At 39.8% G+C, this 14,497-nt stretch overlaps 1 protein-coding gene across 2 annotated transcripts; it reads right to left on the bottom strand.

Annotated features, from left to right (window-relative positions):
• Positions 1-3,896: 3,896 nt before the first annotated feature.
• Positions 3,897-12,262, bottom strand: asrgl1 (asparaginase and isoaspartyl peptidase 1). 2 transcript variants are annotated; one of them, XM_071526174.1, is made up of 6 exons: positions 12,076-12,262; positions 11,576-11,718; positions 11,263-11,417; positions 8,616-8,737; positions 5,192-5,302; positions 3,897-4,596 (listed from the first exon to the last, which is right to left on the bottom strand). In XM_071526174.1, exons 1-6 carry the CDS (start codon positions 12,260-12,262, stop codon positions 4,382-4,384), a joined length of 933 nt encoding a protein of 310 aa, XP_071382275.1. In that variant the 3' UTR covers positions 3,897-4,381. The 2 variants fall into 2 exon arrangements, with proteins under 2 accessions (XP_071382275.1, XP_071382276.1); XM_071526175.1 differs by having other exon boundaries at positions 8,616-8,730; positions 11,277-11,417.
• Positions 12,263-14,497: the final 2,235 nt, after the last annotated feature.

Here is a 14,497-nt window from a genome sequence, read left to right as displayed (position 1 = left end):
ACTAATGGTGTTAACATTTCAAATGTCACTGTGCTTGATGTTGCTCTATCAGATCATTTCTGTGTATTCTTTGATCTGTCTATTACACCAAAAATCAACATTAGATCTGAAACTGTTAAAAAAAGGTACATTAATGAGAATACCAGAATACCTTTTATGGAAGCCATCAAATCTGAAACTGCCGCAGCTTCAAATCATGTTGATGATCTACTGAATACCTTCAATTCTAAAATTTCGAATGTAATTGATGCCATTGCTCCTGCTAAGGTTAAAATGATTGCTAGTAAGCAAAAGGCACCATGGAGAAACACTCATTCTGTAAGGGCACAGAAAAGGGAGTGCCGGAAAGCAGAGCGAAAATGGCGTAAATCAAACCTCCAGATTCACTTTGAAATCTATAAAGAAAAATTACATATTTACAGTCTGAACTTGAAAAGTGCTAGACAATCATTTTTCTCTGAGATCATCAACAAGAACAGTAACAATTCACACATCTTATTTGCTACCGTTGACAGGTTAACTAACCCTCTTGTTCCAATATCCCCAGAACTAGTTTCTACCAGCAAATGTAGCGAGTTTGCATCCATTTTTAATGACAAGATTCAAGGCATCAGACATGCTATTAACTCCTCAATGCCAAACAAAAATGCATCATCACTGCAGTCTTCCAGAAGTAACTTGGTAGGTATGACGCAATTTAATCCCATTGACGACAAAACACTCGAAGAAACTGTGTCCAATCTCAAATCATCCACCTGTTGCCTTGATGTTTTACCCACTAGCTTCCTTAAAACAGTTTTGAGCAGCCTGGCGAAGGAACTAATACTTGTAGTTAACAATTCTCTCCAATCTGGCATTTTTCCAAAGGCTTTGAAAACTGCAGTCATTAAGCCACTCCTAAAGAAGAGCAGTCTTCATGCTACTGTACTGGATAACTATCGACCGATATCAAACTTACCATTTTTAGGTAAAGTTATTGAAAAAGTTGTTCACCAACAACTTAGTAACTTCTTAATGCTGAACAATTGCTTCGATAACTTTCAATCAGGATTTCGGCCCCATCACAGCACTGAGACTGCACTCATAAAGGTACTAAATGACATTCGCCTGAACAATGACTCAGGCAAAGTCTCTGTTTTAATACTGTTGGATCTTAGTGCTGCCTTTGACACTGTGGACCATACAATTCTATTACAAAGATTAGAAAACTGGGTGGGACTCTCTGGAACTGTCCTTAAGTGGTTCAAGTCATATCTTCATGACAGAAAGTACTTTGTCTCCATTGGAAACTGTGTGTCCGAGCAGATAGCCATGACCTGCGGGGTTCATTTTGGGACCTCTCCTGTTCAATCTCTATATGCTTCCTTTAGGCCAAATCCTACAAAATAATGAAGTAGCCTACCATAATTATGCAGATGACACGCAAATCTACATATCACTTACACCAGGTGACTATGGACCTGTTGAAACTCTGTGTCACTGCGTCGAACAAATCAATGACTGGATGGGGCAAAATTTTCTCCAACTAAACAGAGATAAGACCGAGATAATTGTCTTTGGAGCACAGACAGAAAGACAGAATGTCTGCTCTCACCTTGACTCCCTGTCCCTCATAACTAAGAGTCAAGCCAGAAATCTTGGCATTATCCTGGACTCAGATTTAAATTTCAATAGCCACATCAAATCGGTAACTTCGTCAGCTTACTACCATCTAAAAAATATTGCAATTGCCTTAATTTTAACTCTTTCTGTTCAGGATCCCAACAGAGCTGACACGGGCAAGTACAAATTTTCTTTCGTCTTGTCCAGGTAATGCTTACTTGCTCATGAGTGAACACTATATGTGGGACCTTTACCCTGTATGATTCTCATCCATCTGTGGATGGTGAGGTTTTTGACCAAGAGGAGAATCTATGATTCTCGTCTGCCTTAGGCAGCGAGATCTGACGTAAATATCAGATCAAGAGTAGAATCAGGAAGGACAGGGGAAAAGAAAATTACAGAAAGACATATGGGTTCACTCACAATGTGCATCTAAAAGTGGGAGTATTTGTTGTGTTCTTTTATCTTTCTATTTCATTTCATCTGAACTGCACTAGTTTACTTTTTAAGTCTTTTATCTTTTGTATCTCTTGTCTGTACTTATGCACTTTTTAATTGTAAATCTTTTACCTTTACTGTATTTTTATCACTCTGTAAAGCACTTTGAATTGCCCCAGTGTATGAAATGTGCTATACAAATAAAGCTGCCTTGCCTTGCCTATGTCTACTGTACTTCAAACAACATGTACTCACCACTGCTACAGTCCTTCAAACAACATGTAGCCTACTCACCACTGCTACAGTCCTATAGCTATGTCTACTGTACTTCAAACAACATGTAATCACCACTGCTACAGTCCTTCAAACAACATGTACTCACCACTGCTACAGTCCTATAGCTATGTCTACTGTACTTCAAACAACATGTACTCACCACTGCTACAGTCCTATAGCTATGTCTACTGTACTTCAAACAACATGTACTCACCACTAGGGCTGGGCAATATATCGATATTATATCGATATCGTGATATGAGACTAGATATCGTCTTAGATTTTGGATATCCTAATATCGTGATATGGCATAATTGTTGTCTTTTCCTGGTTTTAAAGGCTGCATTACAGTAAATTGATGTAATTTTCTGAACTTACAAGCTGTTCTATTATTTGCCTTTACCCACTTAGTCATTATATCCACATTACTGATGATTATCAAAAATCTCATTGTGTAAATATTTTGTGAAAGCACCAATAGTCATCCCTACAATATTGTCGCAATATCAATATCGAGGTATTTGGTCAAAAATATTGTGATATTTGATTTTGTCTGTATCGCGCAGCCCTACTTACAACTGAACATTTAGCCCACTTCGTAGAAAATACTGAGATATATATCATGTATCGCCATTCAGCCTAAAAATACTGAGATATGATTTTTGGTCCATATCGCCCAGCCCTACTCACCACTGGGCAGAAACCTTCTCTCAAAGAGCCTCATTCATACTTGCGTCAGTAGAGGCTCTCACTAAGATATTGACTTACTTTACTTGAAACATGTAGTCACCACTGCTACAATCCTATAGCTGTGTCTATTGTACTTCAAACAACATGTACTCGCCACTGGGCAGAAACCTTCTGTCAAAGAGCCCCACTCATACTCGACATGCGACGCGGTGACTGACATGCGACAAAGGTCCCAGGCCAGGTATGAACCCAGGACGTCACAGCCACATGGTACGTGCCTTTATTATCCAGGATGGGAAAATTGGTTTGCAGTCAGGTGTCAACACAAAATTTAGGCTACAGTTTAACATTATACACTCTACCAAATACACTACATAAAACACAGTTGGTTTTCAATCCCAAGAGTCTGCAGGTTTTTGTTCCAACCAAACACTACAGCTGCTGATTTTGCTGAATAAAACACCAGCTAGTTAGTGAAGTCAGCTGGTGTATTGTTTGGTTGGAATGAGAGCCTGCAGACTCTTGGGTCATGATGGCACATGAATGAAAACAGCTGCCTTAGCCCATCGAGCCACCAGGATGCCCCGCACATGAACTACTTGTTCCACCTGAACTGATTTATATCACATTTCTTAATGTATTACACTGGAATTAAGCAGCACTTCTCACCACTAGGACTTAATGCAGAGAAATATAAGATTCCACAAGATTCTTTAATATTTGCTGAAATAGCGGCATCTAGTGGATCCATCAGGGTAACACATGCAGTCAATGCACTCGTACACACGGACTTGAGGCATGAAACACACAGTGGTCACTGATAAAAAGCATTTATTGCCATCATCATTGCCTTCCTTAGACAAAACCTCAGCTTTAACAATCATCATCGGATCAGCAGCACTTTGCACATACTGGCTCAGTTCCAGTTCAATACTTTATTGCCACATCAACTTGCAGTTGTGAGGAATTTGTCTCAGTGTGCTCGCAGAACATAATACACACAAAGATAAGACAATAATCACAGGTCAGGTAAAATCATACCCTCACTCGATATCCCACAACATTCTGGTTAAGACATTATAAAAACCTCAGTGATGGCGGTGCTTCCCCTTCCACCACTACCACAGAAGATGAGAAATTTAATACAAAGGTTAAAAATTTGTATTTCTTTTAAAAATCAATATGAGGTAAGGAAAGTACATTATTGCAGTAGACATACTGTAGATGTAGATCAAAACCAAAATACACCCTGATTTTTAGCTTTTATTGTTAAAGAAATCAATAGGAGTTAGAGCAGTAGTGGCATGTGCATACAGGCAAATGTGGAGTGTGAGTGTGTGTGTGATTTGAATACATGAAAATGTGTTGTACTCTGTCAGTGTGGGTCATCTATGCTCTGGGTAAAGTGTTCCCCAGCATTCAGGCCGTAGTGCAGGGTGTCTTTCTGGGCCGCGGCCCAGGACATCTGCCGGCTGGAGAAGCGAGCGGCCCAGCGGCCCTGGGGGTCCACCGTCACCACTCCACCCAGCCCCCCCGCCCTGGACTTCATGGTGGCCAGGGCCAGGTCGCTGGCCGCCTCCGCCGACTGACCTGGGAACAGAAGGGAGAAGAAATACTAGAAATACTAGGTAGGGAGAGAAACGTACAGATGTGTGAATAGAGTCCTCTTTGAAGCTGGTTGGCTTTTGCTTTACTGAGGCAAACTTCTCGCTCAAGTTGAAAGATTTTGGATTCTGTCTGGACGCAGGGTAAAACTACTCAGTACATAGGAGACATTTTTTCACTCCAGAACAGCCTGAATTAGCGTGTGAAAATCCCAGGAGGTCGCTGCATCTGGCACCAACCATTGTATCGTTTAGTCCAACAGTGACTGAACCTCTCCACCCTGTCTGCATGCTTCACACTTAAGTTTTATTTCTATTCACTATGTGGAGGAGTTGGCTATTGGTATAAATTGGGAGGTGTACCTAATATAGTTGCCACTGAGTACATGGATTTTTTTTTTTCAACGACAAACTTTTCTCCCCTCTAAAAAAAGTTTGGAGAAAATCTTTAAAAAGATGATTCTTTGGTGATACAAGATGATGTGATTTTTGTGGACACCGATGATATATCAGCAAATATGTCTGTGTATGAGCGTGTGTGTGTGTGTGTTTGAGTGTGTGTGTTTGTGTGTGTGTGTTACCTTGCTCCATGTGGAACAGGATGAGTCTGGCCAGAGTAACCTTCATGATGGCTTCTCCGTGGCCTGTAGGCGACACCGCTCCCACTGTGTTGTCAGCATAACCCCCACACCCTGACACACACACAGACACAAAAAGACAATATTCCTCTATTAAAACAAATGGAATTTCAAATGCAATTTTTCATTTTTTTTCCTTTGTATTTTAAGGTTTACATGGTCATTTGTGACACTTGTGTCCCTATAGCCTATTCAAAACACTGTTTAAGTCCCATTGAAGTCCCATTTCAATTTCTTTACTTTCTTTGAAATTTTACCTTCTTTTGAAAAAGTTTTCATCTGATGGGGTTTCATTCCAATAGATGACTTTATATATCTCATATAAAGGAAAACATTAGATATTCATTGCTCATTATTTAAAAATACAGCTGATTTTGTCTGTTAAAATCCTACTATTTTATAAGTAAAGGTCTAATAAGCAATGTTTTGATTTAATGTCAGTGGTCATTTGGGGCTGGAAACTCACCGGTTCTATCCCAGCAACTGCCATGGTTCCTGTCAAAATGTCCTTGAGTAACCCCAACCCCAACCTGCTCACTCACTGTAAATCGATCTGGATAAGAGCAGCACCTACAAGCCTAAAATGTACGTATACGATGTAAATTGAAAGACCTGAAGCCAAATTTTTCGACTGACATTTTGGCATCAGACTCTTGTTTGCAGATGACTGCAGATCAGCAGGTAATGTGAGGGTGCAATTGCACACACACTTCACTAGATGGCAGAGTAATGCTTTAGCTCACTTTCTCTTTTACTGTCCAAAATCTAACACAATTTAACACAGCTAATTCCTTCATTCACCTGACTTTGACTGAATTTTTACACATTAGTCCCATTTTGCAGGTATTTTGTTGCTTTAGAATGATACTGTTCTTATGGAAAAGAAGGAGTTCCACACCTTACAGTACGCTGTGGTTTAGATACCAGAGAATATGTTAATCATAACAAAGTTAATCATGCAATATCTCTTGAGTGCAGGATCCTGCACTCAATTTTGTTGGTGTCACTTTTTCAAATGGTGACTTTCTCATTTTGAAATTTGATTCTTCATATGTTCCCCTTATGGGTTTTGTTGATGCCACTTTGAGTTTAACTATTTACCAGACAGCCTTTCCAATGTGGTAGTCATTAAGCTGTCTGTTTGCTTTCAAACAGTGAGGCTGTATTCTGGCCATTGACTCATGACGGTCTAATCATTCATTTACTGATAGGGATAGATGTAAAAGAGGATAAAACCACTCTACCTATCTTCTCAAATAACAATTTTGACAGTCAGAGGTAAGATACTCTTATCCAGAATGACCTATTTAAGTGCAACATTAGATTATTTTAATGTTGATGTTGAAGTTCATAAATTAAAAGTAGCCATGGGACAAACATATTAGGTATTAGCCAATCAACCTCTGATATGATACATATGATGCAGCTTGATTGATTACATATTTATTGTAGAATTGATCAATACTACACTAGCCATCTTTGGGAAGCCCTTAACCTGAATTGACTCTAATGAGACATTTTGATCAGATTCTACACATATATGCATTGACATTTTTTGGAATGAGAATGGGCAGATTTAAAGCTACACTGGGCAAGAGTTTTAGGTAAAAATACATCAATATGCAAAGTTGCCTAGTGACGCTTTAAAGGTATTGAATATCAGCACTAAATATCAATCCAAAAATACTGGTAGCACTATCAACCTTGAAAAACCCATACTGGTCGAACCCGAACACAACGCTAAGATTTCGATAAGGGTTAAATTATTTTTCACTCTATAATGTTCTGCAATGTGTTGTGGGTGTCTGCAGTGTTATATGTAGTTAGCTGCTACAGAGCTCATAGTAAACTATTAACCAAGAAGGCTCTGTCTACTAACTGACTACACATCCTTCTTGATCTCCTGCCGGTCAAAGGCCAAACAGAAGTTGCTGAGTCAGTCTTAAAGCAACATTCTTATTGATCTTGTCTAACTGATCTCTGTTGGTTTTTCTCTGCCTGACCCTTCAGCATCACCATTGCCTACTGCATATCACAGAAACTAGTTTTCCACTAGTTTCTGTGAAGTTTCTACTTAAGTGCTCATCATTTTTGGATTTTCTGAACAGGAAAAAAAACTAGACTAAAAAATCTGATCCATACAAAATACTGTGCTTAGATTTCAGTCTGTTCTGCAACCATTGCTATTCTCTATCTACATGCGTGATGAAATCATCTGTAAATTTGAATTTTCATTGCTATGCTGACAACACTCGAAATACCTGATCTTAGTGCTTATGCAAAGTCAAACGTTGTGTGTCCCTTCACTTTGTGCTCCTCACTGCTGTAAACCAGAAATGTTGGTTGTTGGACCAGCTAGACATAGTTAGGTCTGAGAACACTACTCTAAATTTTGATAACTACGTGATTTCCCAAACTCCTGCTATCAAAAATATTGGTGTTACATTTGATTCCACTCTCTCAGCTACTCTCCAGCCCGTAAAACACCTACTGATAATGTATTCCTTTATATATATTCGTTCATAGAGCCCTCAGTCTCTTCTTGAAAAAGGTTGAACCAGATAGCTATCACTAGCTCAGGTTCCTGCTGATGGGAATTTAGTTTGCTAAAGTCCTGTTTTGCTAAAATCCTGTTTTCTTGGCCTGTGTACAGCTGTTCGTTCCAGTTGGTCGTCTGCTGTGCATGTGTGCGTCTCCTATCTGTTTCATGCTGTGGCTATGGCTGGGCAGTGTCCTTTTTTCCCCTACTTTTTCATGAGAGTTTTCCTTGTTCTCAGCTGAGGGTCTAAGGTCGGGGGGTGTCATTGTTTTCTTAATATGGCCACTGTGACTTTGAGACTGTAACTGTGATTAAGAGCAATATAAATGAACTTGACTATAAATATACCTTCAACTCGACATCAATACAGAAAGCCCCACATAAAATCAGTCCATTTGAAAGTTCCATGATTATAAAATGGCAAAGCTTCATTTAAAAATGTGTCCATTTATGTTTGAGGTAGCTTTGTGTTCTTCTCACATTATGCTCAAGATAAATGGAAACTATTATGCTACAGGTCAACTTAATCCACCTGTAGGCTGAATAAAGCTACAACTCATTGTGGTCTGATTCCTCCTCCATCTTCTGAGTCGTTGGTTATAGTAGAAGACCAAGGTAGACAGAGTTTGTTGATGTTTGGTTTGCATGGAATTAGCCAAAAGTTCTGCACTCAGTTGATTTACCAGTAAGAGCGGTAATTTTGCAAATCGCAAATTCCTGTAAGGACTGTGTTTTGTGTTTTTGTATTTCAACAAACAGAACAAATTTGGATAAAAAGGTTTTTCACTTGTCAGTATTTAAATCCAGACTATGGATCTGAGGACTGACCTATGCAGGCTGTATCGCCCACCCGTCCCTCCATCTTGTTCAGCATCCCACCAGTGGAGGTTGCACAGGCTATGTTGCCCTCCACATCTACTGCCACTGCTCCAACCGTGCCCATCTTCCCCCTACACACACACACACACACAAAAAAATATGTTCTCCCTTGTTCATTAGATTCTCACAAAAGGGAAGCACACACAGTGATGGCAGAATAATGTTGGAGTTAGTTAGTTTTATTCCAAAGCTTTAGCCAGCTAAAAAAAAACCTATACACATACACCCAATGTTTCATCAGGGCTGTGCTGCTGTTATTTCAACATACTCCATCCATTCCACTGGCTGTGCAGGTACTTATACTGGCTAGAGCTTTACAATAAAATCAACTCATTTGAACTTTATTCTTGTATTACTGCTAGGGTAACAAATGATATTTTGGTTGCTATTGACTCTGAGCGTGCTTTTAGACTGTTTACAGAATTTTACTGGTATTCAAGGTTCAGCACTGTCATGGTTTCATTCATATTTGTCTGACAGAACTCATTATGTTCTCCACAACAATATGTAAGCTCCCTCCATTGTTAAATATGGTGTGCCTCAAGGTTCAGTACTTGGTCCTCTACTTTTCTGTATCTATCTGCGACCACTTGGTGATATCATCCGTAAATATGGTGTTCAATTTCATTGCTACGCTGATGATACTCAGTTATACTTACCCCTATAATCTGTCAATCCTTCCCATTTATCTACTCTCAAAGCTTGCCTGTCTGACATTAAAAGCTGGATGTCCTCTAACTACTACTACTACTTGTACTGTTAAACCCTGACAAAACTGAAATGCTAATCATTGGACAAGTCAAACATAGGTGTCTGGTTTCGGATTTTACCATAGAGCTTGATGAACTCACTCTCAACCAAAGCCCTACTGTCAGAAATCTTGGTGTTTTATTTGATCCTACACTGTCATTTGAACCCCACATTAAGTCCATCACCAAGACCACATTCCACCACCTCCGTAATATAGCTAGAATTAGACCAATCCTCTCCTCTGCTGATGCCAACACCCTGATTCATGCATTTGTTTTGTCTAGACTAGATTACTCTTCTAAACCCCTTCAACTTGCCCAAAATGCTGCTGCCAGAATTGTTACCAGAACCAGAAAATTTGATCATATCACACCCAGTCTGATTTCCCTCCACTGGCTGCCCATACAAGCTCGATCAGATTTTAAAATGTTAACACTAACCTACAAAGCAGTTCATGGACTTGTGCCTGGCTACCTTTCGGACCTTATTACACCATACATACCACCTCGCACTCTATGTTCTCAAAACTCTGGTTACTTAACCATCCCCAGAATGCACAAAACATCAGCTGACTGGTGAGCTTTCTCCCACCGTGGTCCTTTCCTCTGGAATAACCATCCCACTTCCATCAGTCATCATTGGCAACTTTTAAGAAACGACTCAAAACCCACCTTTTCTCACTCTCCTATAATCAACCCTGAACCTCCTAATTTCTCAACTGCTGTATTATTTTTGTGATTTTATTTTGTTTAACTGTTATATCATTTATTGTTATATCTCTCTTTGATTCTTTTATTATTGCTTCATTGTTGTAAAGTGTGCTGAGACACCCTGGTGTGATATTGCACTTTAAATAAACTCTGACTTGACTGCTGTGCTTCCCCATTGGGACAAGTATTTATTACTCTGCTTCCATACTGTGAGCAACAAGACTAGGGAATCTTGGCCGGTGTGTGGGAAGTCAACACACTTGTAAGCTGAGAAGTTCTCTACAACATTTATATGAAAGACTATAGGAATATAGTCTCCAAAACGATGCTTGAAGAACGGTTGCATCCATCGTTGGAGTTAATGGCAACCTCTGATTCTATGCTATCCAATTATTTTCGATGCTGCTCAATTTATGCTCCTTAGTTGGCGCTTGGGTGCCAGCTATGTTAAACTCGAAGCTCCTCCCACTCCATTCACTAGCTTTTCATTTTTTTCAAACTAGCTTGGCACCTCCCCTTTAAAAGCAGCCCTCACCCCCTCTCATTCCTACCTAATTCCCAACTAGTAAACTTGCTACCTACCTTGTCATTGTGGGACATGTAACCTTCAGTGGGAAAAAGGCCTGGCAAAGTGAGACTGGTAACCGAAGCCACTTATCTGTAGGTACGGTTAGCTTAGCTATTAGCCTTTATGCCTTTGTTGTGAATTATTTACAAATGTGTTGCAGTTTCTGTCACCCTCTATTGGTCAGAAAATTTTGCGTATTGCAGCTTTAACTTATTTATTTATGAAAATGTATGAAAGGCAATACCAAAGCAGGGTCAAATATGTCATTTGTATAAATACATAGCTTATTTTTCTTGGTCCAAACTTCCTTTTTTCACACCTTCCACAATCGGTCAGAACAAAACTACCCATCAACCGAGTTGCTCACAGTGTGAACAAGCGTTCAGAGCTGTTGGTTTGGGAAGGCACCACAACCACTTTTGACAGTTCTTTCTTATCTGCAAGGACTCCAAATACTGTACAATATTGTTCATTATCAAAATTGTTTCCTTTCTGAAGCATCATTGTCAATTCATTTCTAGAATCTTTCTAAAAATGCTAGTAAGTTTGACATGATGCTAGCTCTCACATTTGGCTCTCCACAGGGTTGGCGTCGGGTGCCAGGTTCTTTTTCCAGCGCATGCGGGCGTAGTCGGTGATGAGGGACTCTTCGGGCACCTCGATGACACCCATGGCCCGGGCGAACTGACCGGCACCCTGCGCCGTCAGGCACAAATGACTGGTCTGAAACAGAGGTCAAAGGTCAGAAACTGATGGAACCGTGTTCTCTGTATAGGCAATGGTCAGTGTATGTGTGTGGTTGCACATATATTTCTGTGTGTTTTCTGTGTACATAAGTATAGGTAGCTTATTCATCCCTTATGTACTGTAAGTGTATGTACCTTGTCCATCACCAGTCTTGCTAGCTGAACAGGATTGGCTATGTTGCGTACAGCAGACACGGCGCCGCTAGCCAGCGTTTTCCCATCCATCACTATGGCATCCATCTCCACCTCTCCTTTGACATTCAGCACCGACCCACACCCTGAAATATGATTTGAGAAATGATTTGATGCTGTCTGGACAAGCTCTCTAGTCAACAATCATCAAAATAAAAAAAATATGATAAGGATTTAAGTAGCCTTAAATGTCATTTTTTGTTTGGTAATGTATAGCTGTTTTTGTGGATCGCATGCGTAGTTGTATGAATTGAATGGATAAATAAGAACATAGCAAATGGGGGGTATTACTAATAAGGCAACCAACAATTCCAACGTTTCAAGAACATATTAGTGGAAACGTATAAATGAAAAGTAAAACAAAGTAAGACCATTAGATGTCAGGCTGTACACAGATTTAAGTTTGGGGTTTAGTTCCTCTTAAACTGTGTAGGTCTACCTACCTGCGTTGTAGGCTGGGTTATTCTCCAGCTGAGTCACAGCCTCTACCACGGCGTCCATGGCGCTGCCCCCTCCCTGGAGGATGGTGTACCCACCCCGCGCTGCTGAGCGCACCCCCGAACTCGACAGCTCGACCCGTTCCTTCGGGATAAGGCCCGCCCCTCCATGGACCACCAGTACAGGCAACATGCCAATCAACCGAGAAGGAACTGAGGAGAAATTAGACACAAGGCAGAATGTGGTAGCTGGTTCAAAGGTACCTCGTGTACCATTTTTGTTTTCCTATTTTGTGCCGTAAAGCAATACAGCAGATTCCCGCCAAATCCGACCTGGTGTCACACAATCGAGGGGTCAGAACCAGAGGGGCGTAAGTGACATTTTGGGCGAAAATGAGTTATATATATCAAATGAAAGCTCTTGATGAGCTCTTTCTACTGCCAATAAGGGCACATGTGAATTCTAAACCAATCCAGAGTTATTTATCAAAAACCAAAAGACCTAACACTGAACATACTGAACTATTTGGGGCCAATTTACGCCCTTTTGGCCCTGAGAAATGTATTATGGTTAAAGCCTGTGGATAGCACTTGAGTCAAAATGGCTGACACCACATGTAAGCCAGCTAGGTCAACCATGAGAAGAAACCTTTTTACTGCTGAAGAAGTGTTACTAAGCCTATTTCAAGATGGAGAAGAGCTTGTTAATGATAAAAAGAATGAAATAATCCAGGATTCAAAGTCAATGCTGAGTGACAAAGGTAAGATAAACAAGGTTAAAGCTATCATTCTAGCTAGCAGGTAATGGTATGTTCAGGGCTGCCAAGTTTTGACTTCAGCTTGGAGTGAGATTTATTTTGGGGGGCGGTGTGTGTGTGTGTGGGGGGGTAAGATATATAATTGGCAGGGGGGTCTGGGGTAGCCTGGTAAGACCATCCTGATCACGTGACCTCACATTCTGTTTCGCTCCACGGATCAGTCTGGACTTCTAGCCGCCCACATCGATTTCCTGAAATTACAATGTAACCGGGCCAATCTGGGACTGCGTCGTAGTTGATGACGTGAAATACAGGCCGCTGCTGGCTAAACAGTAATGGCGTCTCCTGAAGCAACGAGCGGTAACGTTAACGTTAGCAGAATAAACACAGCCATAAGTGCAGTTATTGCAGAAATAGACTCAATAACAACAATTAAACAAGAACAAAAGAACAAGAGCGTGCACTAGCGGAGTTTCTCGGCGGAAAAGACCTTTTCGCCGTTCTGCTGATTTCACCGTTCTGCTGATTGGCTGAAGGAGTTTGTCTGTCAAGGCAAGTACTCCCGCCCAGAAGTCCAGACTGATCCGTGGAGCGAAACAGAATGTGAGGTCAGATCAGGATGGTCTTACCAGGCTAGGTCTGGGGGTCCTCCCCCAGAAAAAAAATTATAATTTAAAACAAATTTCTTGCATTTCTACACCACCTGACCTCTTGGATTAAGTCAAGAAACAGCAACCCTGTATAACGTTAACCAAAAATGTAAAATTATGTTATATTACTAGATTTCAGCATTGAGGTGCTTACATTCATGATTTTGCATAGGCATACTAACCTAAAAACCTATTATTGGGAGTCGCAAGAAAGTTTCTGAGCGACAGAGACAGAGCGTCCCTGTATAGTATACATATGTGACATGTTCTATAGTCTATTTTTGATTTGCCAAATGGTTATTTGGCCAGGTTTAATGTAATTAATTGTTATTCAGTGAACTAATATGATATTGATACATATTTGATATCAATAAGTTGTATCAATGGCAAAATCATCAGTCGTCAAAAACAGTAGGCTACAGAATTTCAACTTTATAAAATTCTATTGAGATGGTCAAGTTAAGGTTAAGTTTAGAAATGTAATCAGTTGAGGACCTCCAGAAGTTTACATCACCTGAAAGCCCTCTGATGTTACATTGCAGTATGTGCACTTTTACACAAATGTGTAAAAAAAAGTGAAGGAATGTGGAAATCATTATCACTCCCAATTCACAGAAAAAAAAAAAGTTGTTCAAAAGGAAGATAATCACAATGGACTCTGTAGCCTATTTTCAATTGGTTATTTGGCAAAATGGCTAAACAGTTATTTGGCCAAATGGTTATTATTAATGTTTTAACAAAATGAATTACATTTAATGAACTAATATGATATAAGGATATTTTTATATGATATTTTATATTATAACAATGGATTACTGTTACTTTTTGACTCATTAATGTAAAGCTTTTTTCATATTTTCATCAGATACACCCTTTTTTAAATATTGTATATGAGATAAAATCTTGGTTCCAAAAAAGCGTATGTGACTTTTTTCCAAATAAAAAAAAAGATAGAAAAATATTTTTTTCAATGAATGTCAAAATATTGTTCATTAAGTATATTGTCATCCACATGTTTAT

This window comes from Centroberyx affinis, unplaced genomic scaffold (genome assembly GCF_046629955.1).
Source record: "Centroberyx affinis isolate AG114_WGS23_722 - 3 ecotype Tasmania unplaced genomic scaffold, CSIRO-AGI_Caff_v1 ptg001388l_1, whole genome shotgun sequence".
NCBI lineage: Eukaryota > Metazoa > Chordata > Actinopteri > Beryciformes > Berycidae > Centroberyx > Centroberyx affinis.
Note: the sequence above shows the minus strand (reverse complement) of the source record. Positions and strands in the feature narration are given on the sequence as shown.

Coding starts and splice junctions, on each gene's coding strand:
- asrgl1 (XM_071526174.1), bottom strand. CDS start 12,262: ATGTTGCCTGTACTGGTGGTCCATGGAGGGGCGGGCCTTATCCCGAAG. Junction 11,719..12,075: donor TAACCCAGCCTACAACGCAG/GTAGGTAGACCT, acceptor ATCATATTTCAG/GGTGTGGGTCGGTGCTGAAT. Junction 8,738..11,262: donor AACCCTGTGGAGAGCCAAAT/GTGAGAGCTAGC, acceptor GTGTGTGTGTAG/GGGGAAGATGGGCACGGTTG.